This window comes from Oncorhynchus masou, chromosome 27 (genome assembly GCF_036934945.1).
Source record: "Oncorhynchus masou masou isolate Uvic2021 chromosome 27, UVic_Omas_1.1, whole genome shotgun sequence".
NCBI classification, from domain to species: Eukaryota; Metazoa; Chordata; class Actinopteri; order Salmoniformes; family Salmonidae; genus Oncorhynchus; species Oncorhynchus masou.
In genome coordinates this window covers 38,344,294-38,370,231 of record NC_088238.1, presented here as the reverse complement: position 1 = coordinate 38,370,231, position 25,938 = coordinate 38,344,294, and the positions used below count along the sequence as shown (strand labels likewise).

At 44.7% G+C, this 25,938-nt stretch overlaps 1 protein-coding gene across 1 annotated transcript in view; it reads right to left on the bottom strand.

Annotated features, from left to right (window-relative positions):
* LOC135516097 (NHS-like protein 2) overlaps positions 1-25,938 on the bottom strand; it is a 148,138-nt gene that overhangs the window by 8,024 nt on the left and 114,176 nt on the right. The window contains 3 exon segments of the mRNA XM_064940134.1: positions 2,785-3,004; positions 3,345-3,493; positions 22,943-23,122. Of these exon segments, the coding sequence (XP_064796206.1) occupies positions 2,785-3,004; positions 3,345-3,493; positions 22,943-23,122 (549 nt within the window).

Below are 25,938 nucleotides of genomic sequence, written 5' to 3'. Positions count from 1 at the left end.
ACTACCAAAAACGCACGCACGCACTCACACAGAAACACACACACACAAAACATAAATAGATGACAGAAAATAGAGTAGATAGAAGGTAACCAAATAGATAGGATAAAACAATTCAGATTCTGTATGCAGTGATGCTTACATACGCACACTTACGCACCCCTAGGTGTGTTGGTAAGGTTAGGTATGTGTTGGTAAGGTTAGGTGTGTAGAGACTAGCTTGGTAAGGTTAGGTGTGTTAGTAAGGTTAGGTGTGTATTGGTAAGGTTAGGTGTGTTGAGACTAGCTTGGTAAGGTTAGGTGTGTTGGTAAGGTTAGGTGTGTTGAGACTAGCTTGGTAAGGTTAGGTGTGTTGGTAAGGTTAGGTGTGTTGGAAAGCCTAGGTGTGTTGGTAAGGTTAGGTGTGTTGGTAAGTTTAGGTGTGTTGAGACTGGCTTGGTAAGGTTAGGTGTGTTGGTAAGGTTAGGTGTGTTGGTAAGCCTAGGTGTGTTGGTAAGGTTAGGTGTGTTGGTAAGCCTAGGTGTGTTGGTAAGGTTAGGTGTGTTGGTAAGCCTAGGTGTGTTGGTAAGGTTAGGTGTGTTGAGACTAGCTTGGTAAGGTTAGGTGTGTTGGTAAGGTTAGGTGTGTTGAGACTAGCTTGGTAAGGTTAGGTGTGTTGGTAAGGTTAGGTGTGTTGGAAAGCCTAGGTGTGTTGGTAAGGTTAGGTGTGTTGGTAAGCCTAGGTGTGTTGGTAAGGTTGAGACTAGCTTGGTAAGGTTCGGTGTGTTGGTAAGGTTAGGTGTGTTGGTAAGGCTAGGTGTGTTGGTAAGGTTAGGTGTGTTGGTAAGGTTAGGTGTGTTGAGACTAGCTTGGTAAGGTTAGGTGTGTTAGTAAGTTTAGGTGTGTTGGTAAGGTTAGGTGTCTTGAGACTAGCTTGGTAAGGTTAGGTGTGTTGGTAAGGTTAGGTGGGTTGGAAAGGTTAGGTGTGTTGAGACTAGCTTGGTAAGGTTAGGTGTGTTGGTAAGGTTAGGTGTGTTGGTAAGGTTAGGTGTGTTGGTAAGGTTAGGTGTGTTGGTAAGGTTAGGTGTGTTGGTAAGGTTAGGTGTGTTGAGACTAGCTTGGTAAGGTTAGGTGTGTTAGTAAGATTAGGTGTGTTGGTAAGGTTAGGTGTGTTGAGACTAGCTTGGTAAGGTTAGGTGTGTTGGTGAGGTTAGGTGGGTTGGAAAGGTTAGGTGTGTTGGTAAGGTTAGGTGTGTTGGTAAGGGTAGGTGTGTTGGTAAGGGTAGGTGTGTTGGTAAAGGTAGGTGTGTTGGTAAGGGTAGGTGTGTTGGTAAGGGTAGGTGTGTTGTTAAGGTTAGGTGTGTTGTTAAGGTTAGGTGTGTTGTTAAGGTTAGGTGTATTGAGACTAGCTTGGTAAGGTTAGGTGTGTTGGTAAGGTTAGGTGTGTTGGTAAGGTTAGGTGTGTTGTTAAGGTTAGGTGTGTTGTTAAGGTTAGGTGTGTTGGTAAGGTTAGGTGTGTTGGTAAGGTTAGGTGTGTTGGTAAGGTTTAGGTGTGTTGGTAAGCCTAGGTGTGTTGGTAAGGTTAGGTGTGTTGGTAAGCCTAGGTGTGTTGGTAAGGTTAGGTGTGTTGGTAAGGTTAGGTGTGTTGAGACTAGCTTGGTAAGCCTAGGTGTGTTGGTAAGGTTAGGTGTGTTGGTAAGGTTAGGTGTGTTGGTAAGGTTAGGTGTGTTGGTAAGGTTAGGTGTGTTGGTAAGGTTAGGTGTGTTGTTAAGGTTAGGTGTGTTGGTAAGTGTAGGTGTGTTGGTAAGCCTAGGTGTGTTGGTAAGGTTAGGTGTGTTGGTAAGGTTAGATGTGTTGAGACTAGCTTGGTAAGCCTAGGTGTGTTGGTAAGGATAGGTGTGTTGGGAAGGTTAGGTGTGTTGGTAAGGGTAGGTGTGATGGTAAGGTTAGGTGTGTTGTTAAGGTTAGGTGTGTTGGTAAGTGTAGGTGTGTTGGTAAGCCTAGGTGTGTTGGTAAGGTTAGGTGTGTTGGTAAGGTTAGATGTGTTGAGACTAGCTTGGTAAGCCTAGGTGTGTTGGTAAGGATAGGTGTGTTGGGAAGGTTAGGTGTGTTGGTAAGGTTAGGTGTGTTGGTAAGCCTAGGTGTGTTGGTAAGCCTAGGTGTGTTGGTAAGCCTAGATGTGTTGGTAAGGTAGGTGTGTTGGTAAGGCTAAGTGTGTTGGTAAGGTTAGGTGTGTTGAGACTAGCTTGGTAAGGTTCGGTGTGTTGGTAAGGTTAGGTGTGTTGGTAAGGTTAGGTGTGTTGGTAAGGTTAGGTGTGCAGAGACTCGCTTGGTAAAGGTTAGGTGTGTTGGTAAGGTTAGGTGTGTTGAGACTAGCTTGGTAAGGTTAGGTGTTGGTAAGGTTAGGTGTGTTGAGACTAGCTTGGTAAGGTGTGGTAAGGGTAGGCGTGTTGGTAAGGTGTGTTGGTAAGGGTAGGTGTGTTGGTAAGGTTAGGTGTGTTGAGACTAGCTTGGTAAGGTTAGGTGTGTTGGTAAGGTTAGGTGTGTTGGTTAGGTGTGTTGAGACTAGCTTGGTAAGGTTAGGTGTGTTGTGTATTTTAGGTGGGAACCTGAGTTCCACTTAGATGCACTGTATCCATGTGTGCTTTCTTCTGCACCCTCTCTTTCTCTCTCTCCCCCTCTCTCATCATCTCACCATTGCCCCAAAGGTAGCTTAAATAAAAGTAGTTAAATTAAGGTTAATTTTAAATCAAATAAAATGAAAAACACAAGCACACACCCGCACACACACACTACCCACTCTACTACCTGTGATGTCGAGGGATAGCAGGTGAGCGGGGGTGCGTCGTCCCAGGTGCCAACGAGGTTTCTCGGCCACGGGGGGTCCCAGGGAGGTGCTGCTCCACCCCACTAGAGGGCGATCTGACCCACAGGGGGATGGGGAAGGAGAGGGGGACGGGTCTGTACCCCTACTGATACTTACTGAGGAGGTCTCATCCTCCTCACACACCTGCCCCTTAGACGCCGGCTGAAGAGGAGGAGGGAGGAGAGGGTATAGGTGATGGAGGAGGGGTGACGGGAAGGAAGGAGGTACACTTAGATTCCTCGACTGGAGAATATTTGTGTTGGGACTTTTCCGATTGACAACTCAAATGTTCTGAAGCTGTCAACTTCAAATCGTAGCAAGGGAAAAAATGTATTTCCATTATCAAACAATATGCTAGCATATACAGACACATAGTCCCCAGCACCTAAAAATCAGCTGTAGAACATTTGTGCAATAACTACAACTTGTACAAGAACGAAATACAGGTCAGTAAAGGTAAGTTAAAGTACAAGTTAAACCAAATGAAGGTGTTAATATTTACCAGGAAGATGAATTCAGGTCTCTTGTTGTTGAGGGAGACAGGGGAGCGACTGAGGGTGGTGGACGTGTCGTCAGAACTCTGGGATGAAGCTGTTGGGTGGCGGAACGTCTGGCCTGTTAGCTTGGTGTCATACAGCTGCTCTTCAAAGTCTGGTAGAAACGCGTACACATACGTATGGTGTCAGACACACATCGTACCAGACACACACACACACACACACACACCACACACACACACACACACACACACACACACACACACACACAGACAGGTACACGCATGCACGCACACACACAGCAACAGATACAGGCACGCACATAAACACACCCATACAACACGCAGAACCTCAGACTTAGTCAAGTTGCAGAACATCCATCCCATTGGCTGCTTCTTGAAGTCTGTTCAGAGCAGAACACTAGTTAGCCACATGTTAAGTGGAGGCTTGGAGGAGTGGACACGAGAACAAAATGTGGAGCCCACCTCTTGCAATGATTCTTTAGCACTCACTGATTCACTACTCTCCCATTTCCCTCTATTTTTCTCACACTTTCTTTGGGAATGTTGCGCTCCACCTGCTGTCTCTACTTCCTCCTGCCTGTCTTTCTTTCTTTCTTGTCCCTTGTTGCTTCCTCACAGTCTTCCCCTGCTTCTCTCTCTGTCCTCCTCTCTCCTCCTGTTTCTCTAGAAGCTGCAGGACTCCACCTCAGGCCATTGTAAACATACTGATTACCATTCCACAACCCACCCCCCCTTAAAACACACCAAACACAACCCGCTAGCCATTCATTTCCCCCAAAACACACTCCTCCACTCCACTAAACCTCCACTCACCCCAGCAGCCCCATATCCCCCCCACACACACACACACGCAATCCCAAGCCCTGTCCCACCCCCCAAACTCCTTCTGACAGTATTTGGGGGTGTGGGGGGGGGTATGATTGAACTTGCACTCTGGGACATTATGGACGCCTTCCTCCTGGTGTAGGGTTGCCTAGCAATGCCAGTCGCCTGGAGATAATGGAATACCACTTCAAATCAACAACGGCCCCCAGCAAATCCCCCTTAACAGAAGAGGGAAGACCTGCCCACTGATTATAGTTAACCAACTTACTGGGAGCCTGTGGTTGCCAGGTCTGGTTCTGGTGTGGCCATAGCAACACAGATCTGGCAACTTGGCCATATAACATCAAATGTAACATCCCCAGTTAACTTCGGACTATTCCAGGTGAACTGATCATAACCTTACAGTGACTGTGGAATGAATGAGAGTATAAGTAAGAAGGTATTTATGACTTTCTCGATTTGCGTCACTTCACTTGTTTTTTGCTGTATGTGCTGCAATGTCATGAAACCAAATCAAATGTTATTTGTCACATGCGCCGAATACACAGGTGTCGACCTGGCCATGAAATGCTTACTTACAAGCCCTTAACCAACAATGCAGTTTTAAGAAAAATAAGAGTTAAGAAAAAATATTTACTAGATAAAGTAAAAAATAAAAGATCAACAATAAAATAATAATAAAGAGGCTATATGCAGGGGGTACCGGTCAATCCTGGGTAGCCATTTGATTAGCTGTTCAGCAGTCATATGGCTTGGGGGTAGAAGCTGTTCAGAAGCCTTTTGGACCTAGACTTGGCAGGTAGTTTGCCCCCGGTGATGCGTTATGCAGAAGGCACTACCCTCTGGAGAGCCTTAAGGTTGTGGGTGGAGCAGTTGCCGTACCAGGCTGTGATACAGCCCGACAGGACGCTCTCAATTGTGCATCTGTAAAAGTTTGTGAGTGTTTTCGGTGACAAGACAAATTTCTTCAGCCTCCTGAGGTTGAAGAGGCGCTGTTGCGCCTTCATCACTACGCTGTCTGTGTGGGTGGACCATTTCAGTTTGTCCGTGATGTGTACACCGAGGAACTTAAAATATTCCACCTTCTCCACTACTGTCCCGTCGATGTGGATCGTTGTTGGTAATCAAGCCTACCACTGTAGTGTCGTCTGCAAACTTGATTGAGTTGGAGGTGTACATGGCCACGCAGTCATGAGTGAATGGGGAGTACAGGAGAGGGCTGAGAACGCACCCTTGTGGGGCCCCAGTGTCGAGGACCAGCGGGGTGGAGATGTTGTTTCCTACTCTCACCACCTGGGGGCGGCCCGTCAGAAAGTCCAGGACACAGTTGCACAGGACGGGGTCGAGACCCTGGGTTTGGAGGGTACTATGGTGTTAAATGCTGAGCTCTCGTCGATGAACAGCATTCCTACTTAGGTATTCCTCTTGTCCAGATGGGATAGGACAGTATGCAGTGTGATTGAGATTGTGCCACTTGTGGGCCTATTGGGGCGGTAAGAAAATTGGAGTCTTTCTAGGTTATCAGATAGGGAGGAGGTGATATGATCCTTGACTAGTCTCTCAAAGCACTTCATGATGACAGAAGGGAGTGCTATGGGGCAATAGTTGTTTAGCTTAGTTACCTTAGCTTTCTTGGGAACAGGAACAATGGTGGCCCTCTTGAAGCATGTGGGCACAGCAAACTTGGATAGGGATTGATTAAATATGTCCGTAAACACACCAGCCAGCTGGTCTGTGCATGCTCTGACGACAAGGCTCGGTATGCCATCTGGGAGCCTTGCGAGGGTTAACACATTTAAATGTTTTACTCACGTTTGCCATGGTGAAGGAGAGCCCACAGGTTTTGGTAGCGGACCATGACAGTGGTACTGTATTGTCCTCAAAGCGAGCAAAGAAGTTGTTTAATTTGTCTGGGAACAAGACATCGGTGTCCAAGACAGGGCTGGTTTTCTTTTTGTGATCCGTGATTGACTGTAGACCCTGCCACATACGTCTCGTGTTTGAGCAGTTGAATTGCAACTCTACTTTGTCTCTATACTGACGCTTAGCTTGTTTGATTGCCTTGTGGAGGGAATAGCTACACTGTTTGTATTCGGTCGTGTTTCCGGTCGCCTTGCCATGCTTAAAAGCAGTGGTTTGCACTTTCAGTTTTGCGCGAATGCTGCCATCAATCCACCATTTCTGGTTAAGGAAGGTTTTAATAGTCACCGTGGGTACAACATCACCGATACACTTGCTAATAAACTCGCTCACCGAGTCAGCGTATACATCAATGTTGTTGTCTGAGGCTATCTGGAACATATCCGAGTCCACCTGATCGAAGCAATCTTGAAGCGTGGAATCCGATTGGTCAGACCAGCGTTGAACAGACCTGAGCACGAACATTTCCTGTTTTAGTCTCTGTCTATAGGCAGGGAGCAACAACATGGAGTCGTGGTCAGATTTGCCAAAAGGAGGGCGGGGGAGGGCTTTGTATGAATCGCGGAAGTTAGAGTAGCAATGATCCAGAATGCTGCCAGCTCGAGTCGCGCATTCGATATGTTGATAAAATGTAGGGCCTTACTGTAACGGTTCTCTTGAGTTGAAGGAGAGGCGGACCAAAATGCAGCGTAGTTTCTATTCAAGGTTCTTTAATGAAGACAACTATACATGAATAGACTAACAAAACAATAAACGTGACAACACCTAAACAGCCCTATCTGGTGCAAACACAGAGACAGGAACAATCACCCACAAAACCCAACACCAAACAGGCTACCTAAATATGGTTCCCAATCAGAGACAATGACTAACACCTGCCTCTGATTGAGAACCATATCAGGCCAAACACAGAAACAGGCAAACTAGACGCACAACATAGAATGCCCACTCAGATCACACCCTGACCAAACAAAACATAGAAACATACAAAGCAAACAATGGTCAGGGTGTGACAGTAGTACCCCCCCCCCCCCCAAGGTGCGGACTCCGGCCACAAAACCTGAACCTATTGGGGAGGGTCTGGGTGGGCATCTGTCCGCGGTGGCGGCTCTGGTGCTGGACGGGGCCCCAACTTCACCATAGTCTTACTCCGCCCCATTGTCCGCTTCCTTGGCCTCCTAACCATGGCAACCCTTCTAAATGACCCCACTGGACTGAGGGGCAGCTTGGGACAGATGGGGCGGAAGCTCTGGCGCCTCTGGGCTGAGGGGCTCTGGCGCCTCAGACTCCGGCAGCGCCCGACAGGCGGGAGACTCCGGCAGCGCCGGACAGGCGGGAGCAGCTGTAGGGATGAGATGGCGAGACAGCCTGGTGCGGGGGGCTGCCACCGGGGGGATGGTGCGTGGAGGTGGTATCGGATAGACCGGACCATGCAGGCGCACTGGAGCTCTTGAGCACCGAGCTTGCACCACCCTTACCTGGTTGAATGCTCCCGGTCGCCCTGCCAGTGTGGCGAGGTGGGATAGCCCGCACTGGGCTATGCAGGCGAACCGGGGACACCATGCGCAAGGCTGGTGCCATGTAAGCCGGCCCAAGGAGACGCACTGGAGACCAGATGCGTAGAGCCGGCTTCATGGCACTTGGCTCGATGCCCACTCTAGCCCGGCCGGTACGCGGAGCTGGTATGTACCGCACCGGGCTATGCACCCGCACTGGGGACACTGTGCGCTTCACAGCATAACACGGTGCCTGCCCGGTCTCTCTCGCCCCCCAGTAAGCACAGGAAGTTGGCGCAGGTCTCCTACCTGGCTTCTCCACACTTCCTGTGTGCCTCGCCTGACTCTCGGGCTTCCTACTGCGCCGCCGTGCTTGTCTCTCCAACTCCATTCTCCTATACCCCTCTTTGCACTGCTCCAGCGAATCCCAGGCGGGCTCCGGCACTCTTCCTGGGTCGACCACCCACCTGTCTATTTCCTCCCAAGTAGTATAGTCCATACTCTTGCCGTCCAAAACGTCCTCCCATGTCCATTCCTCTTTTCGCTGCTCCTGCTGCCGCTGCCTGTCACCACGCCGCTTGGTCCTGTTGTGGTGGGTGATTCTGTAACGGTTCTCTTGAGTTGAAGGAGAGGCGGACCAAAATTCAGCGTGGTTTCTATTCATGGTTCTTTAATAAAGAAAACTATACATGAATAGACTAACAAAACAATAAACGTGACAAAACCTAAACAGCCCTATCTGGTGCAAACACAGAGAACAATCACCCAAAAAACCCAACACCAAACAGGCTACGTTGGAGCAACGACAGTCCTTTTTCGCAAATGCCCACCGCATCGATTATGTGCAACGCAGGACACGCTAGATAAACTAGTAATATCATCAACCATGTGTAGTTAAATAGTGATTATGATTGATTGATTGTTTTTTATAAGATAAGTTTAATGCTAGCTAGCAACTTACCCTTGCTTCTTACTGCATTCGCGTAACATGCAGGCTCCTCGTGGAGTGCAATTAGAGGCAGGTGGTTAGCGCTTTGGACTAGTTAACTGTAAGTTTGCAAAATTGAATCCCCGAGCTGTCAAGGTAAAAATCTGCCGGTCTACCCACTGCTCCTAGGCCGTCATTGAAAATAAAACTGTGTTCTTATCTGACTTACCTAGTTAAATAAAGGTGTAAAAAATATACACTGCTCAAAAAAATAACACCGGACAAGCATCAAAGACAGTGTAGTAGGATTCAATCTTAGTCCTGTATTTATGCCTTGTCTGTTTGATGGTTAGTCTGAGGGCATATCAGGATTTCTTATAAACGTCCGGGTTAGAGTCCCGCTCCTTGAAAGTGGCAGCTCTACCCTTTAGCTCAGTGCCGATGTTGCCTGTAATCCATGGCTTCTGGTTGGGGTATGTACGTACTTTCACTGTGGGGACAACGTCATCGATGCACTTATTGATGAAGCTGGTGACTGATGTGGTATACTCCTCAATGCCATCGGATGAGTCCCTGAACATATTTCTAGTCTGTGCTAGCAAAACAGTCCTGTAGCTTAGCATTTGCGTCATCCGACCACTTCCGTATTGACAGAGTCACTGGTAATTCCTACTTTAGCTATTGCTTGTAAGATGGAATCAGAAGGATAAAATTATGGTCAGACTTGCCAAATGCATGGCGAGGGAGAGCTTTGCATGCGTCTCTGTGTGTGGAGTAAATGTGGTCTAGAAAATGTTTTCTTCTCTTTTTACACGCTGGTAGAAATTAGGTAAAACTAATTTAAGTTTCCATGCATTAAAGTCCCCGGCCACTAGGAGCGCCGCCTCTGGATGAGCATTTTCCTGATTGCTTATGGCTTTATACAACTCAGTGAGTGCGGTTGAGCATTGGTTTGTGGTGGTAAATAGACAGCTACGAAAAATACAGATGAAAACTCTTGGTAAATAGTGTGGTCTACAGCTTATGATAAGATGCTCTACCTAAGGTGAGCAAAACCTCAAAACTTCCTTAATATTTGACTTAGTGCACCAGCTGTTATTGACAAATAGACACAGACCGCCATCCCTTGTCTTACCAGAGGCAGCTGATCTGTCTTGCCAATGCACAGAAAAACCAGCCAGCCAACTGTATATTATCTATGTCGTCGTTCAGCCACAACTCAGTGAAACATAAGATATTACAGTTTTTAATGTCCCGTTGGTAGAATCCAGTTTATTCTCCAATGATGCACGTTGGCCAATAGGACGGATGGTAGAGGCGGGTTACCCAGTCGCCAACAAATTCTCACAAGGCACCCGGACCTGCGTCCCCTGTATCTGCATCTTCTCTTCACGTGAATGACAGGGATTTGGGCCTGGTCGGGTATACGGAGTAAATCCTTTGCGTCCGACTCGTAAAATAAAATAAAAATATTTGTCCAGTTCGAGGTGAGTTATCTCTGTTCTGATATCCAGAAGCTCTTTTCAGTCATAAGAGATGGTGGCAGAAATCTTATGTACAAAATAAGTTACAAATAACGTGAAAAAAAACACACAAAATAGCACAATTGATTAGGAGCCCGTAAAACAGCAGCCATCTCCACCTGCGCCATTACACTCATTTCTCAAATCTAGCCTGAGTGCCGGTCTGTTTATGTTGTAGATATGTGCTAATGGAGTATGGGCCTGAGGGCACACATTTAGTGTGTTGAGAATTCTGTAATGAATGTATTGTAATGTATTTAATATTGTATAACTGCCTTAATTTTGCCTTGGCTGCAGCTAATGGGGATCCATAAGAAATACAAATACAAAATGTTACGATGTAAATTCCTGGTCACCTTCTCACCAAGGCAAATTCTGGGTATGTGTGTGTAAATGTAATTGGCAAATAAAGGGGCTTCTGATTGCATGGCAAAAAATATTTGGCTTGACAATGAGCAATTGATTTGGCAAGAGTACAAACAGATCTGGGATCAGGCTACAATAAATCTGCTTTGTGGTGCAAAAATCAAAAACCAAAATCCATGCCAGTGATTCTTTAATGTATTAGTCTAGCTATTGGGAGTAGAAGAAGCTGTCCTCATCTACCAGACTGCAGTCTCAGTCTTTCAACATCACAAAACACAAAAGAGTGCCTCTTCTCATCCAAGGCTGCTCTTAATGTGAGTTGACACAAGCAGCAAAAAGGTACAGACAAGTATGCCACTGTAAATGTAGGAATTAATTAATCATGATATAGAAATAACAGAATAAGAGTTTTTATATAATGATGGTATTGCAAGGAGCACAGATAACTATAGGTGAGTATTATATGCCAGATAATATATATATATGTATGTCTTTTGAAAAATATATTTAAAAATAATTTCATCTCAATTAGATGCAGTGGTGTAAAGTACTTAAGTAAAACTACTTTAAAAGTACAACTTAAGCTGTTTTTTGGGGTATCTGTACTTTACAATTTATATTTTTGACAATTTTTACATCACTACAAACCTGAAAAAAATATTGTACTTTCAACTCTATTAATTTTCCTTAACACCCAAAAGTACTCGTTACATTTTGAATGCTTAGCAGGACAGGAAAATGGTCAAATTCATGCCCTTATCAACCAAACATCCCTGGTCATCCCTACTGGCTCTGATCTGGCAGACTCACTAAACACGCATGCTTTGTTTGTAAATTATGTCTGAATGTGCCCATGGCTTTCCGTAAATTAAAAAAACAAGTAAATGGTGCCATCTGGTTTGCTTAACATAAGGAATTTGAAATTAATTATACCTTTACTTTTGATCCTTAAGTACACTGCTCAAAAAATAAATGGAACACAAAAATAACACATGCTAGATCTGAATGAATGAAATATTCTTATTAAATACTTTTTTCGTTACATAGTTGAATGTGCTGACAACAAAATCACACAAAAATTATCAATGGAAATCAAATTTATCAACCCATGGGGGTCTGGATTATGAGTCACACTCAAAATTAAAGTGGAAAACCACACTACAGGCTGATCCAACTTTGAAGTAATGTCCTTAAAACAAGTCAAAATGAGGCTCAGTAGTGTGTCTGGCCTCCACGTGCCTGTATGACCTCCCTGCAATGCCTGGGCATGCTCCTGATGAGGTGGCGGATGGTCTCCTGAGGGATCTCCTCCCAGACCTGGACTAAAGCATCCGCCAACTCCTGGACAGTCTGTGGTGCAAAGTGGCGTTGGTGGATGGAGCGAGACATGATGTCCCAGAAGTGCTCAATTGGATTCAGGTCTGGGGAACGGGCGGGCCAGTCCATAGCAACAATGGCTTCCTCTTGCAGGAACTGCTGACACACTCCAGTCACATGAGGTCTAGCATTGTATTGCATTAGGAGGAACCCAGGGCCAACCGCACCAGCATATGGTCTCACAAGGGGTCTGAGGATCTCATTTCGGTACCTAATGGCAGTCAGGCTACCTCTGGCGAGCACATGGTGGGCTGTGAGGCCCCCCAAAGAAATGCCACCCCACACCATGACTGACCCACCGCCTAACCGGTCATGCTGGAGGATGTTGCAGGCAGCAGAACGTTCTCCACGGCGTCTCCAGACTGTCACGTCTGTCACATGTGCTCAATGTGAACCTACTTTCATCTGTGATGAGCACAGGGCGCCAGTGGCAAATTTGCCAATCTTGGTGTTCTCTGGCAAATGCCAAACGTCCTGTACGGTGTTGGGCTGTAAGCACAACCCCCACCTGTGGACGTCGGGCCCTCATACCACACTTGTGGAGTCTGTTTCTGACCGTTTGAGCAGACACATGCACATTTGTGGCCTGCTGGTGGTCATTTTGCAGGGCTCTGGCAGTGGTCCTCCTGCTCCTCCTTGCACGCGGAGGTAGCGGTCCTGCTGCTGGGTTGTTGCTCTCCTACGGCCTCCTCCACGTCTCCTGATGTACTGGCCTGTCTCCTGGTAGCGCATCCATGCTCTGGACACTACGCTGACAGACACAGCAAACCTTCTTGCCACAGCTCGCATTGATGTGCCATCCTGGATGAGCTGCATTACCTGAGCCACTTGTGTGGGTTGTAGACTCCGTCTCATGCTACCACTAGAGTGAAAGCACCGCCAGCATTCAAAAGTGACCAAAACATCAGCCAGGAAGCATAGGAACTGAGAAGTGGTCTATGGTCACCACCTGCAGAACCACTCCTTTATTGGGGGTGTCTTGCTAATTGCCTATAATTTCCACCTGTTGTCTATTCCATTTGCACAACAGCATATGAAATGTATTGTCAATCAGTGTTGCTTCCTAAGTGGACAGTTTGATTTCACAGAAGTGTGATTGACTTGGAGTTACACTGTGTTGTTTAAGTGTTCCCTTTATTTTTTTGAGCAGTGTATATTTTAAACCATATACTTTTACTCCATTAGAATTTTACTAGGTGACTTTTACTTTGACTTGAGTCATTTTCTATTAAGGCATCTTACTTTTGCTCAAGTATGATAGTTGGGTACTTTTTCCACCACTGATTAGATGTTTGTCTCTAAATACGCAGACTTGGACTAAAGTGAATTAGTTGGATTCAAGGACAGCAACTCTCTCTCCAGACATGATTGAGCAGCTTAACACTGACTCCATCTCAAATGGCACCCTATTCCCTCTACGGTGCACTACTTTTGACCAGGACCCATAGGACTACAGTAAGCTGCTTGTCGACTGTAACACCAGTGTTGCACTAGTCTATGCACCCTTATGTTATACAAGGGAAATTGTGTTTCCTTAACTCTGGCCGACAGTGAAGACTTGCGAAGAGTAGAATCAACAACCTCTGCATAATGAAAACAGTTTCTTTGTGAGAATATTTTAGAGTTCACAGCTAGATATTGTTATGCAAATGATAGCTGAAAAGTTCCAGTGGCCTGGCTTTGGCCCCAAGTGAGAGTAGTGTCAATCAATCAATCAATCAATCACATGTATTTATAAAGCCCTTTTTACATCAGCAGGTGTCACAAAGTGCTATACAGAAACCCAGCCTAAAACCCCAAACAGAAGGCAATGCAGATGTAGAAGCATGGAGACTAGGAAAAACTCCCTAGAAAAACAGGAACCTAGGAAGAAACCTAGAGAGGAACCAGGCTCTGAGATTAAAAGAGTTCATGGCCATTTAAGGCCAGATTGGTCTTCAAGATGTTCAAACGTTCATAGATGACCAGCAGGGTCAAATAATACATGTTAGAGAATTAAAACCATTAAAAACTATAAGATTGACGCTAAAACATGCTAATGCTAAATCCAGAGCAAGTACGATCTTAATACAACGGAAAGGACAAAACTTGTCTATTTGTGGAAAAATCACCCAGGATGTACTCTTTAGTCATATCACAGTTTACCTATTTGCTTATGGTTTTGCCTACACCTAGCGACCTGCTTTTTAAATTATATGAACAACAAATATTCCATTTTATTTGGAATGGCAAGCCTGTAAAAATTAAAAGGGCCTATTTATATAACGAATATGAATTCAGAGGGCAGAAATGATTAAATATTAAAGCCTTAGGCCTCTCACTAAAGGCTGCAGTCATACAAAAGTTATACTTAAATCCAAAATGGTTCTCTAGTAAATTGGTAGGAATGTCTCTCCCCATGTTCAAGAATGGCCTTTTTCCCTTTAATCAGATTACAACTGCTCACTTTTGGTTGTTTGAAAAGGAAATAATCTCCACAATATCGCTATTTTTTAAACAAGCCTTAGAAAGTTGGTTGCAATTTCAGTTGGTTGCAATTTCAGAACAAATAATACAACCAATATTGTGGTGAAACTTAAATATACTAATTGATTAAAAATGTATTTTTTTCGATAAAAAATAAAATAAATAAATAATCTTAGTGAATGATATCATGGAGTTACGTCACACATGCAACTAACATAGACATATGGAAATGTCTGTTCTACCCAAAATTACAAGCAACTAATTGCAGCATTACAACAAAAACGAAAGAGGCAATTGGAAGGGGGAAAAAGTAAGGAACTTGTCTGTCGGCCCTGCATTAAAGAACATAAATGGTTAAAGAAAATTGTGATAAATAAAAACATATATCAATTTCACTTGGACCAAAAAAGGTTAAAAAAACTGACAGCTGTGCCATATAAATTGCAAAATAGTTGGGAAGAGATGTTTGATGTACCCATACCATGGTACATGGTTTATGAATTGACACGCAAAACAACGCCGGATTCAAAATTCAAATTTTCCAATTTAAATCACTATACAAAATTCTTGCAACCAATAGAATGTTATATATATATATATATATATATATATATACACTGCTCAAAAAATAAAGGGAACACTTAAACAACACAATATAACTCCAAGTCAATCACACTTCTGTGAAATCAAACTGTCAACTTAGGAAGCAACACTGATTGACAATAAATTTCAAATGCTGTTGTGCAAATGGAATAGACAACAGGTGGAAATTATAGGCAATTAGCAAGACACCGCCAATAAAGGAGTGGTTCTGCAGGTGGTGACCACAGACCACTACTCAGTTACTATGCTTCCTGGCTGATGTTTTGGTCACTTTTGAATGCTGGCGGTGCTTTCACTCTAGTGGTAGCATGAGACGGAGTCTACAACCCACACAAGTGGCTCAGGTAGTGCAGCTCATCCAGGATGGCACATCAATGCGAGCTGTGGCAAGAAGGTTTGCTGTGTCTGTCAGCATAGTGTCCAGAGCATGGATGCGCTACCAGGAGACAGGCCAGTACATCAGGAGACGTGGAGGAGGCCGTAGGAGGGCAACAACCCAGCAGCGGGACCGCTACCTCCGCCTTTGTGCAAAAAGGAGCAGGAGGAGTACTGCCAGAGCCCTGCAAAATGACCTCCAGCAGGCCACAAATGTGCATGTGTCTGCTCAAACGGTCAGAAACAGACTCCATGAGGGTGGTATGAGGGCCCGAGGTATGATGTGGGGGTTGTGCTTACAGCCCAACACCGTGCAGGACGTTTGGCATTTGCCAGAGAACACCAAGATTGGCAAATTTGCCACTGGCGCAGTGTGCTCTTCACAGATGAAAGCAGGTTCACATTGAGCACATGTGACAGACGTGACAGTCTGGATATGCCGTGGAGAACGTTCTGCTGCCTGCAACATCCTCCAGCATGACCGGTTTGGTGGTGGGTCAGTCATGGTGTGGGGTGGCACATTTCTTTGGGGGGCCGCACAGCCCTCCATGTGACCGGGATGAGATCCTCAGACCCCTTGTGAGATCATATGCTGGTGCGGTTGGCTCTGGGTTCCTCCTAATGCAAGACAATGCTAGACCTCATGTGACTAGAGTGTGTCAGCAGTTCCTGCAAGAGGAAGGAATTGATGCTTTGGACTGGCCCGCCCGTTCCCCAGACCTGAATCCAATTGAGCACATCTGGGACATCATGTCTCGCTCCATCCACCAATGCCACATGCACCACAGACTGTCCAGGAGTTGGCGGATGCTTTAGTCCGGTTCTGGGAGGAGATCCCTCAGGAGACCATCCGCCACCTCATCAGGAGCATGTCCAGGCGTTGTAGGGAAGTCATACAGGCACGTGGAGGCCAGACACACTACTGAGCCTAATTTTGACTTGTTTTAAGGACATTATATCAAAGTTGGATCAGCCTGTAGTGTGGTTTTCCACTTTAATTTTGAGTGTGACTCCAAATCCAGACCTCCATGGGTTGATACATTTGATTTCCATTGATAATTTTTGTGTGATTTTGTTGTCAGCACATTCAACTATGTAAAGAAAAAAGTATTTAATAAAATATTTAATTCATTCAGATCTAGGATGTGTTATTTTAGTGTTCCCTTTATTTTTTGAGCAGTATATATATATATGGGGGATACAATCTTCCCAGCTCTGCAGATTTTGCTGTGAGGAGGCAGAGTCATTAGATCATTTGTTTTGGTCCTGTCCATATGCAGCTCATTTTTGGTCAAAGGTCCAGGAGTGGCTGAATATTTGGAACATTTGCCTAGAACTAATGCTGCAGACAGCATTACTGGGTGATTTGAAAAGCCATAGTCAATCAATCAATAATATTATAATTATTTTAGAAAAAAAAGTCTTTAATTTACAATCTGTAGAAGCAATGAGAATAGAAAGGTTCAGTACTTTCGTGAAGCATCACAGCACAGTTGAAAAATATATGACAAAAATAGAAATCCAAAATGGATGGTGTTGAGAGACAGATGGGAGAGGTTGAATGGCGCTGAAGGGTGGGACTAATAACAAGAACCAATGTAAAACATACGGGGTCTGTAAATTGTATAGAGGTTCAGAAATGTTGTGAAATAGCAGTTACAAATAGAAATCAAACTGGATGGACATCAGAAATAGAGGAAGGACTAAGAACAAAAAATATATAACTATTGTAAAATAGATTGCGCCTGTAAAATGTGTACAATAGGTATAAAGTGAAGGTAGAAGCCTAGGTGTTATTGTTTATTAGTTTACTCCCTTTGGGGGAGGGGTGGAGGGTTTGGGGGGAATAATAAAGGTATATTCTAAAAAAAGTATGTGTATATGTATGAATGTTTATGTATGCATGTGTATGGATATGTACTGTATGTACAGTATATGGATATATATATATATTATTTTTTTAAGATATGGGGGATTGGAAAGGATGCAGACAATTACATTGATGTAAGCAGCAATCTTTCCCACAATATTAAGCTGATCCACCCCTAAAAAAATGCAGAGCAAGTAAAACTGAGATCTACATTAAGGGGAAAATCGCAATTGGCTGCCCCAGGCTCATTTGGTATTGTTCTTGTTTTGTTTATTAAACAGTGGAGAGGAGCTCCAGCATCAAGGGGAGAAAAGTAGACATCGTAGTAGACAGTCCGATGCTCTATCGCACTTGCAATGATGTGCAATGCTGTTCAGCAAGGAAAAAAGAGTGTTCATTGTAGTAACGTCTTTGGTATAATATCGCAAACAGACTTGGCAGTTTCACCACTAAGGATTCCAACTTAAAAGTAACAATACAACGGGTTGGATATAGTAACTGGAGGTGCCTAATGGCACTCTATTCCCTATGTAGTGCACTACCTTTGACCAGGGCCCATAGGGAGCCAGTTGGAACAAAATTATATGCTTGCTACTGTTTGTTATGCAAGCAGAAGAATGCACAGTGATGCCGAAACGTTGGCGGTTTACCCAATAAATTAACGGGAGCTTGTATATAGAGTGTGCGACTCCATTTAATTTTACGCTAATAATACTCAACAGGAATCATTCAACTGAATACACAGAACACACACAGAATAATTTGCCAATTAGCTAGATGTCACGCAACTCAAGTTCAACTCACCGGATCGCAGGCAGAGATAGAGGGAGGAGTATGGCGGGCAGAGAGACACATAGCTAGTCCATATGATTACTGATAGTAGGGCGTACACTACAGTATAGTAAAGGAATAGGACAGGGCTATTGGGGTCTATTGGCACTGGTTGTTGTGTGAAGGTATGCTAGACACTCCCACACACACACACAACGATAATTAGGGCCAGTCCCCCTCCTCCTCCCTCCCATCACATCATTAACCCATTGTCCAGACAAGTCGCCCTCTCCTCTCATGCATCACTAAGTGTGTGTGTTTTGTTTGTATGCACTATATCTGTGTGTGTGTGTGTGTGTGTGTGTGTGTGTGTGTGTGTGTGTGTGTGTGTGTGTGTGTGTGTGTGTGTGTGTGTGTGTGTGTGTGTGCGTGCGTGCGTGCGTGCGTGCGTGTGTGCCCTTTCATACTCAGACCCAGCCACCCCTAACAAGACAAGCAACTGGGACCGGTTAAAAATGGGGTCACCCTTTCTTATCTCCCCAGCGAAGGAATGGGGGAGTACAGGAGGAACAATACCCCTCTTTCAGTCCAACGAGGTCGTCTGATAACGTACAGCCTGTCTATCCCTCTTCGGTCTCATTCTTTTCTTCTGTCCATCTCGGTGTGTCCATGTCCGCAATGGCACCATATTCCCTATGGAGTGCACTACTTTTGACCAGGTGGCTATGGGGAACCGTATGGGTCCTGGTCAAATGTAGTGAATAGGGTGCCATTGGGGATGCAGATTCTGTCTCATTCCTCTGTACTCATGATTGAACATCGACAATCGATGATTAGCCTATTCTAAGAGGGCATTAGGGTTAGTGGAAAGGCTATGGGTGGTTTTGTCCAGTTATGACTGTCAATTTGGAGTTTGTTGTGGCTAGTGCTCTATTTTCGTGACCAGATTGATGATTCCTTTCCCCTTGGTCTTTGTTGATGACATGAACGTGATCAGCGGTAAAAATGTAGGTAATATCACCACAATATTACTTACACTTTTCCACTCCTTCAAGGAATCAGACGGAGGGTTGACAAGGGATTGAGGAAAGCATATAAGGACAGAATGGGTGCAGGGAGCAAGGGGTCAAGGGGGTAAGAAAGGGAGCCATTTAACTGATTGAAATCAACTCCAGGTCCAACTAAGTGAGTGACAATCAGTGGTCTCATGTCAGATCAGTGATCATTTCAAGGAGTATTTGAACAGGGCCTTGAACACAAAACTCATAATCTCTATGCTTAAGTCCCAAATGACACCCTATTCCCTATGTACATGACCCATAGGGTCCTGGTCAAAAGTAGTGCACTACATAGGGAATAGGGTGCCATTTAGGACACAGCCTATGTCTAGCGCTGTCACTATACAAGGACCACTACAGTGGTTGACAATCAGGCTTGTTTTAACAACAGTTCAATAGCCAGTATTGAACAGAGAGAATAGCAATAGATTATCTGTCTGTATAATGGGACTAATACAATTAACATCTAGCTCCTGAAGAGCTCAGGCCTGCACTGGCAACACCTATTTCTGGTTGACAAATTACTATAAGGCTTCTAAACTAAACACACACACACACACACACACACACACACACACACACACACACACACACACAATCAGTCAAAGGTTTGGACACACCTACTCATTCAAGGGTTTTTCTTTATTTTTTACTATTTTCTATATTGTAGAATAATAGTGAGGACATCAAAACAATGAAATAGACATATGGAATCATGTAGTAACCCAAAAGATGTTAAACAAATTCTTCAAAGTAGCCGCTCTTTGCCTTGATGACAGCTTTGCACAATCTTGGCATTCTCTCAACCAGCTTCACCTGGAATGCTTTTCCAGCAGTCTATATTTCATATTTGTGATTCTTCAAAGTAGCCACCCTTGATGACTTTGCATTCTCTCAACCACCTTCATGAGCTAGTCACCGGGAATGCATTTCAATTAACAGGTGTGCATTGTTAAAAATTAATTTGTGGAATTTGTTTCCTTCTAACGTGTTTGAGCCAATCAATTATGTTGTGACAAGGTAGGGGTGGTATACAGAAGATATTTGATAAAAGAGCAAGTCCATATTATGGCAAGAATAGCTCAAATAAGCAGAGAGAAATGACAGTCCATCTTTACTCAAAGACATGAAGGTCAGTCAATCCGGAATTTTTTTTTTCAAGTGCAGTCACAAACAACATGATGAAACTGGCTCTCATGAAGACCGCCACAGGAAAGGAAGACCCAAAGTTACCTCTGCTGCAGAGGATAAGTTCATTGGAGTTAACTGCACCTCAGAAATTGCAGCCCAAATAAATATTTCAATTAACAGACACATCAACAGTTCAGAGACTGCATGAATCAGACCTTCATGGTCAAATTGTTACAAAGAAACCACTACTAAAGGACATCAGTAATAAGAAGAGACTTGCTTGGGCCCAGAAACATGCGCAAGGGTCATTAGACCGTTGGAAATCTGTACTTTAGTCTAATGAGTCCAAATTTGAGATTTCTGGTTCTAACTGCAGTGCCTTTGTGAGACGCCGTGTAGGTGAACGGATGATCTCCGCATGTGTGATTCTCACGTGAAGCATGGAGGAGGAAGTGTGATGGTATGGGGGTGCTTTGCTGGTGACACTGTCTGTGATTTATTTAGAACTCAAGGCACACTTAACCAGCATCGATATGTCATCCTTTCTGGTTTGCGCTTAGTGGGACTATCATTTGTTTTTCAACAGGACAATGACCCAACACACATTCAGGCTGTGTAAGCAAGAAGGAGAGTGATGGAGAGCTGTATCAGATCACCTGGCCTCCACAATCACCTGACCTCAACCCAATTGAGATGGTTTGGGATGAGTTGGACCGCAGAGTGAAGGAAAAGCAGCCAAAAAGGGATCAGCATATGTGGGAACTCCTTTAAAACTGTTGGAAAAGCATTCCAGGTGAAGCTGGTTGAGAGAATGCCAAAATTGTGCAAAGCTGTCATCAAGGCAAAGGGCAGCTACTTTGAAGAATTTGTTTAACACTTTTTGGGTTACTACTGTACATGATTCCATGTGTTATTTTGTCGTTTTGATATCTTCACTATTATTCTACAATGTAGAAAATAGTAAAAATAAAGAAAAACCCTTGAATGAGTAGTTGTGTCCAAACCTTTGACTGATACTGTACACATAGACACACCGGGACCAAGTTCTAATTTAGGACCAAGAAGACAGACCATTAATCATGAGAACAGACCATTTAACCAGTCAAATAGTTACATGATTCTAAAAGTTGAAATAGTGAACTTGACTTAACTTGTCAAGCAACAACGGTACTAATAAAATAGTCACGAAAGTGCAAGCTCTGCATTTCCAGGCAAAATATAATGAACTTGGCCTCCCGAGTTGCGCAGTGATATATGGCACTGCATCGCAGGGCTTGAGGAGTCACTACAGATCCGGGTTCAACCCCAGGCTGTGTCACAACCGGCCGTGACCGGGAGTCCCATAGGGTGGCCCACAATTGGCCCAGCGTCACCCGGGTTAGGGGAGGGTTTGGCCGGGGGGCTTTACTTGGCTCATCGCACTCTAGCGACTCCTTGTGGCGGGCCAGGCACCTGCAGACTGACTTCGGTCATCAGTTGAACGGTGTTTTCTTCCGACACATTGGTGCGGCTGGCTTCCGGGATAAGCGGGCGGGTGGCGTGGTTTGGTGTGTCTTGATTCAGAGGATGCATGACTGGAGTTGCAGCGATGAGACAAGATTGCAATTGGATATCACGAAATTGTGGAGAAAAAGGGGGTAAAATCCATGAAATTAGCTAATGCTAATTGTACATTGGATAGATCGTCATTGGATTGATCATCGTTTAGTCCTGGCAGTCTCCTACATTTGTACTTATGTTAAACCCATATTCTTCCCATAATCACCTGGCACTACCTTGTCAAGTCTGCACCTTTATGTTGTTCCTGATGTTCCCCTCTTGTCTTCCTTCCAGACCACCACATCCATCCTAATCCAACACATCCAATCCTTTCTCCAAGGCCTTACAAACCCTAACTCCTAATCTCCATCCAAACCCTCTCTCCATGTGCCTTTTGGTGCGTTCCTGTGTTCAACTGTGTGTGTTATAAATACCCCTAAACCTGGATTCCTCATCTCCATCATTGCATTCTGACCGATGCGGTACAGTCAGCAACACACAGATGTGGAGAGAGGGAAATGAAACAGAGAGAGATTGAAAGAGAGAAGAGAGAACAAGAATGAGAGCGAGTGGAAGAGAGGGAAGGAAAAAGGAGGGAAATGCAACCTGATGATGCATTGGCAGTAAGCGTTCTTTCATTCATTCATTCAGTTATTCATTCATCTGTTCATTCAGTTAAGGAAGAAGGGAAGGCTTAACCTACAGAGATAAATCTGCATCCCAAATGGCACCCTATTCCCTATATAGTGCCCTATGGTCTGGTCAAAAGTAGTGCACTGTATAGGGAATACGGTTCCATTTGGGATGCAACCATAATCTAAGCTGCCAATCTAAACCAGGGTAACTGATCACACAGAAGGGCAGTCATGGGTTAGTATGAGGCAGAGAGAGAGGCAGAGAGCGAGAGAGAAGGGGTGTGAGAGAGTGTGTGAAACAGAGAGAGAAGGTGAGGGAAAGAGAGAGCGAGAGTGAGGGAGAGGGGAACGCATAACCGGCATATTTGGTATAAACATAGCAGCATATTTGGTATAAACAGAGAGGAGAACGGAATGGATTACTATAAAGATGGCAGCAAGGTCCCCTCACATCGACCTCCTCTCTCACACACACACACACACACACACCATCACATAAAAACACGACAGCGGCATCTTTCATCACATAAACAGAGATTGTCACCCCTTGTCCTCCTCAATCCCCAACCTACATCCTCCACCCCACACACACAGACACTCCCAATACACACAGACTCCCGACACACGCACACACTCCCGACACACACACACACACTCCCGACACACACACACACCCACCCAGGGTTAGTTACTGTACCTTGCAGCAGGCTCTGCAGGTTAAGCTGAGCCTCCTGATGGAGCTCCTGAACACAGTCCGGCCTGCTCCACGAGCCAAACACATTCACGCTCTGTTGCCATGGAGACCGGAAGTGGGCCGATGTCGCCGTCGACGACGAAGCCGCACTACGCTTCGACTCTGCGTCCAAGTTGGTGTTGGCTGGAGAGAGGGATGGAGAGAAGAGAGTGGTAGAGAGGGAGGAGGGAAGGAGGGATAGTAGATGGATAAAGAGGGTGGAGAAAGGAGTGGGAGAGGGAGGGTGGAGAGATGCAGGGGGAGATGGAGGGAGGAGAGGGGAGACAGTGGCAGTGAGAGAGGAGAGGAGAGCGGTAGAGCAAGAGAACAGGAGAGAGAGGAGGGAGGTAGAAATACAGACAGAGATGGAGAGAGCGAGAGAAGAGAAGGCAGAGGGAAGGAGAGATACAGAGATTGAGATGCAAATACAGAGGGAGTGATGCAGAGCGACGGAGGGGGGAGGAGGGACATAGAGAGAGGGGGTGATAGATCATACGTAAATTACACATTTATGACATTTGCATAACTAATACCCAGAGACTTGTGTTACATAATAGCTGGGTGTGAAGGAAGGGATTGTTATTAGAGAAAGGAAAGGAAGGTGTGTGTGTGTGTTGCAACAGGATATCACAGTCTGACTTCATCTCTGTATGTCCAGGGACACAGGTCTATTTTTAATGAGTAAACTGATTTGATCGCCTCACTTTCTGTGACAAATGTGTTAAATGTAGGCACACAGAAATTACTCTAGAGTTAAATGTAGGCATGTATTTAGACTGTTAAGTTAAAGGGATACTTTGAGATTTTGGCAATGAAGCCCTTTAACTCATGGATGCCATTTTTATGTCTCTGCATCTGGTATGAAGGAAGTTAGAGGTCGTTTCATGAGCCAATGCTAACTAGCATTAGCGCAATGACTGGGAATCGAAGCAAGCTTGCAGTTACCTTAAACTTCCAGTCATTGCGCTAACTCTAGTTAGTAATTGTGCTAACGCTAGTTAGCAACTTCCTTCAAACACACGAAGAGACATAAAAATGGTATCTATGAGTTCATTTGACTCTGGGGAGGGAGATAAAGGGCTTAATTGGCAAAATCCTGAAGTATCCCTTTAAGGGTTAAGGTTTAGATAGGGTTAAAACTTCATGCATTGATTCCAACTGGGCTTGATATATCATTGTAGTTTGATGGCGGAGTGGACTAAGCTGCAAGTGCCAACTCTGACTGTGGGTTCAATCCCAGTGAGGGACACTCAATTTTTAGGTTGTTTTTGCCCCTAGTAACTGGCTTTGACAGTGTCTTCCAACATCATGGGGACCTGAACAAACGTCAAATTTCACCTTGGAACTACAGTTATCCCACTGGTGTATGTGTGTGCATTTTCAGGAAGAGTAGGGGAGGGAGGGAGCAGGCTCCCACACAGCTGAATAATAAAACAGTTAGATAATCATCATAACAAAAATATCACTGAAATCAGCATAATCAGCATAAACAGAACAACAATTCATAAATCCATAACAAATCATAACAACCAATCAGAGAGAGGGAGAGGGAATCAGAAGCTGTGTGATCTGCAAAGAAACAGAGAGGCGCAAAGAGAGAAGGAGAAGAGAGACGAGGGAAAGACAGGATGAGAGAGGGAGAGAAAGAGAGAGGGGAAGAGGGAGAGAGAGACAGAAAGATATATTGAGAAAGAGAGAGAATGAGAAGGAGATAGAAAGACAGAGAAAGAAGAGAGGGAGATGGGGAGTGGTACAGAGAGAGAGAGAGAGAGAGAGAGAGAGAGAGAGAGAAAGAAAGAAAGACATACAGAGGGGACAGAACGGTAGCTCCAGTACAGGGAAAACCTTTTATCTCCCATAAGGTTATCAGAGTCTACTTAATTACAAGTTCAGCAGCAGTTCCTCTACACTGGAATTAATGTGCTCTTCCTCCTCTCCTCTCCTCTCCTGCCCCTCATCTTCTCTCCTCCTTTCCCCTCCTTTCTCTTATGTAACCACAGTGTTTTAGAGGAGGAGAGGAAAGATGGAGAGATAACAGAAAATAAGAAAAACATACAGTTGTCTATGCATCGCTGGTCACTGAAAGGTGTGTGTGTGTGTGTGTGTTTGTGTGAAAGAGAGAGAGAAAGGAGGAGAAAGTTAGAGGTCAATCTCCTCTAATACAGAGGTCAGGGTCCTTACAGACCACCACATTACTTCAGGGAAGATATGAGTGGCCAGCAGCCATCTTAACTATTGGCAAAGGGTACTCGCCAGCGCCTGTGCCCTGAGCAGTAGAATTAAGTAGTAGAAGTCACCTTAAAACACTGATCTAAGATCAGTTTAAGAGTTATATCCCTAATGGTTTCTTCTTCGAATCCACATTAAAGATCGAATCCATGTTTTTATTTTGTTGATGCAATGGATGTGAGGAGTGTCTGGTAATGATTGGACAAAACATGAAGAACACCTCCTCTTTCCATGACATAGACTGACCAACAGCGTTCCCTATAAGATGTGCACGTGCGCGTGCGTGCAGCTCCATGGGACTGCCGCACAGTAGAAATATCAGCCTGCGCAGAGAAGCACGAGATTGAACTTCACTCAACTTTCTATTTCCATGTTAAAATGTTATGGGGTGCGTTTTCTCCATTGTTTTTGATGGTAGGCCACTCTGGTAGGCCTACATTATGATCAAATAGCCACAGTAGCCTACTTGACCACTGCTAAAACCAACTTAAAGTGGCTACAGCCTCAGTGTTCACAGTAAGCACGTGCTGGAAGTTGCACAGAATTTTCACAATGTTTGAGCTCAACAGACCTGAAATTAGCTCAGTGCCGGAAAAGAAATAGAGGGAACATTGCTGATCAGGTGAAAGCTACAGTATGATCCCTTATTGGTGTGACTTGTTAAATCTACTTCAATCAGTGTGGATGAAGTGGAGGAGACAGGTTAAGGAAGGATGTTTAAGCCTTGAGAC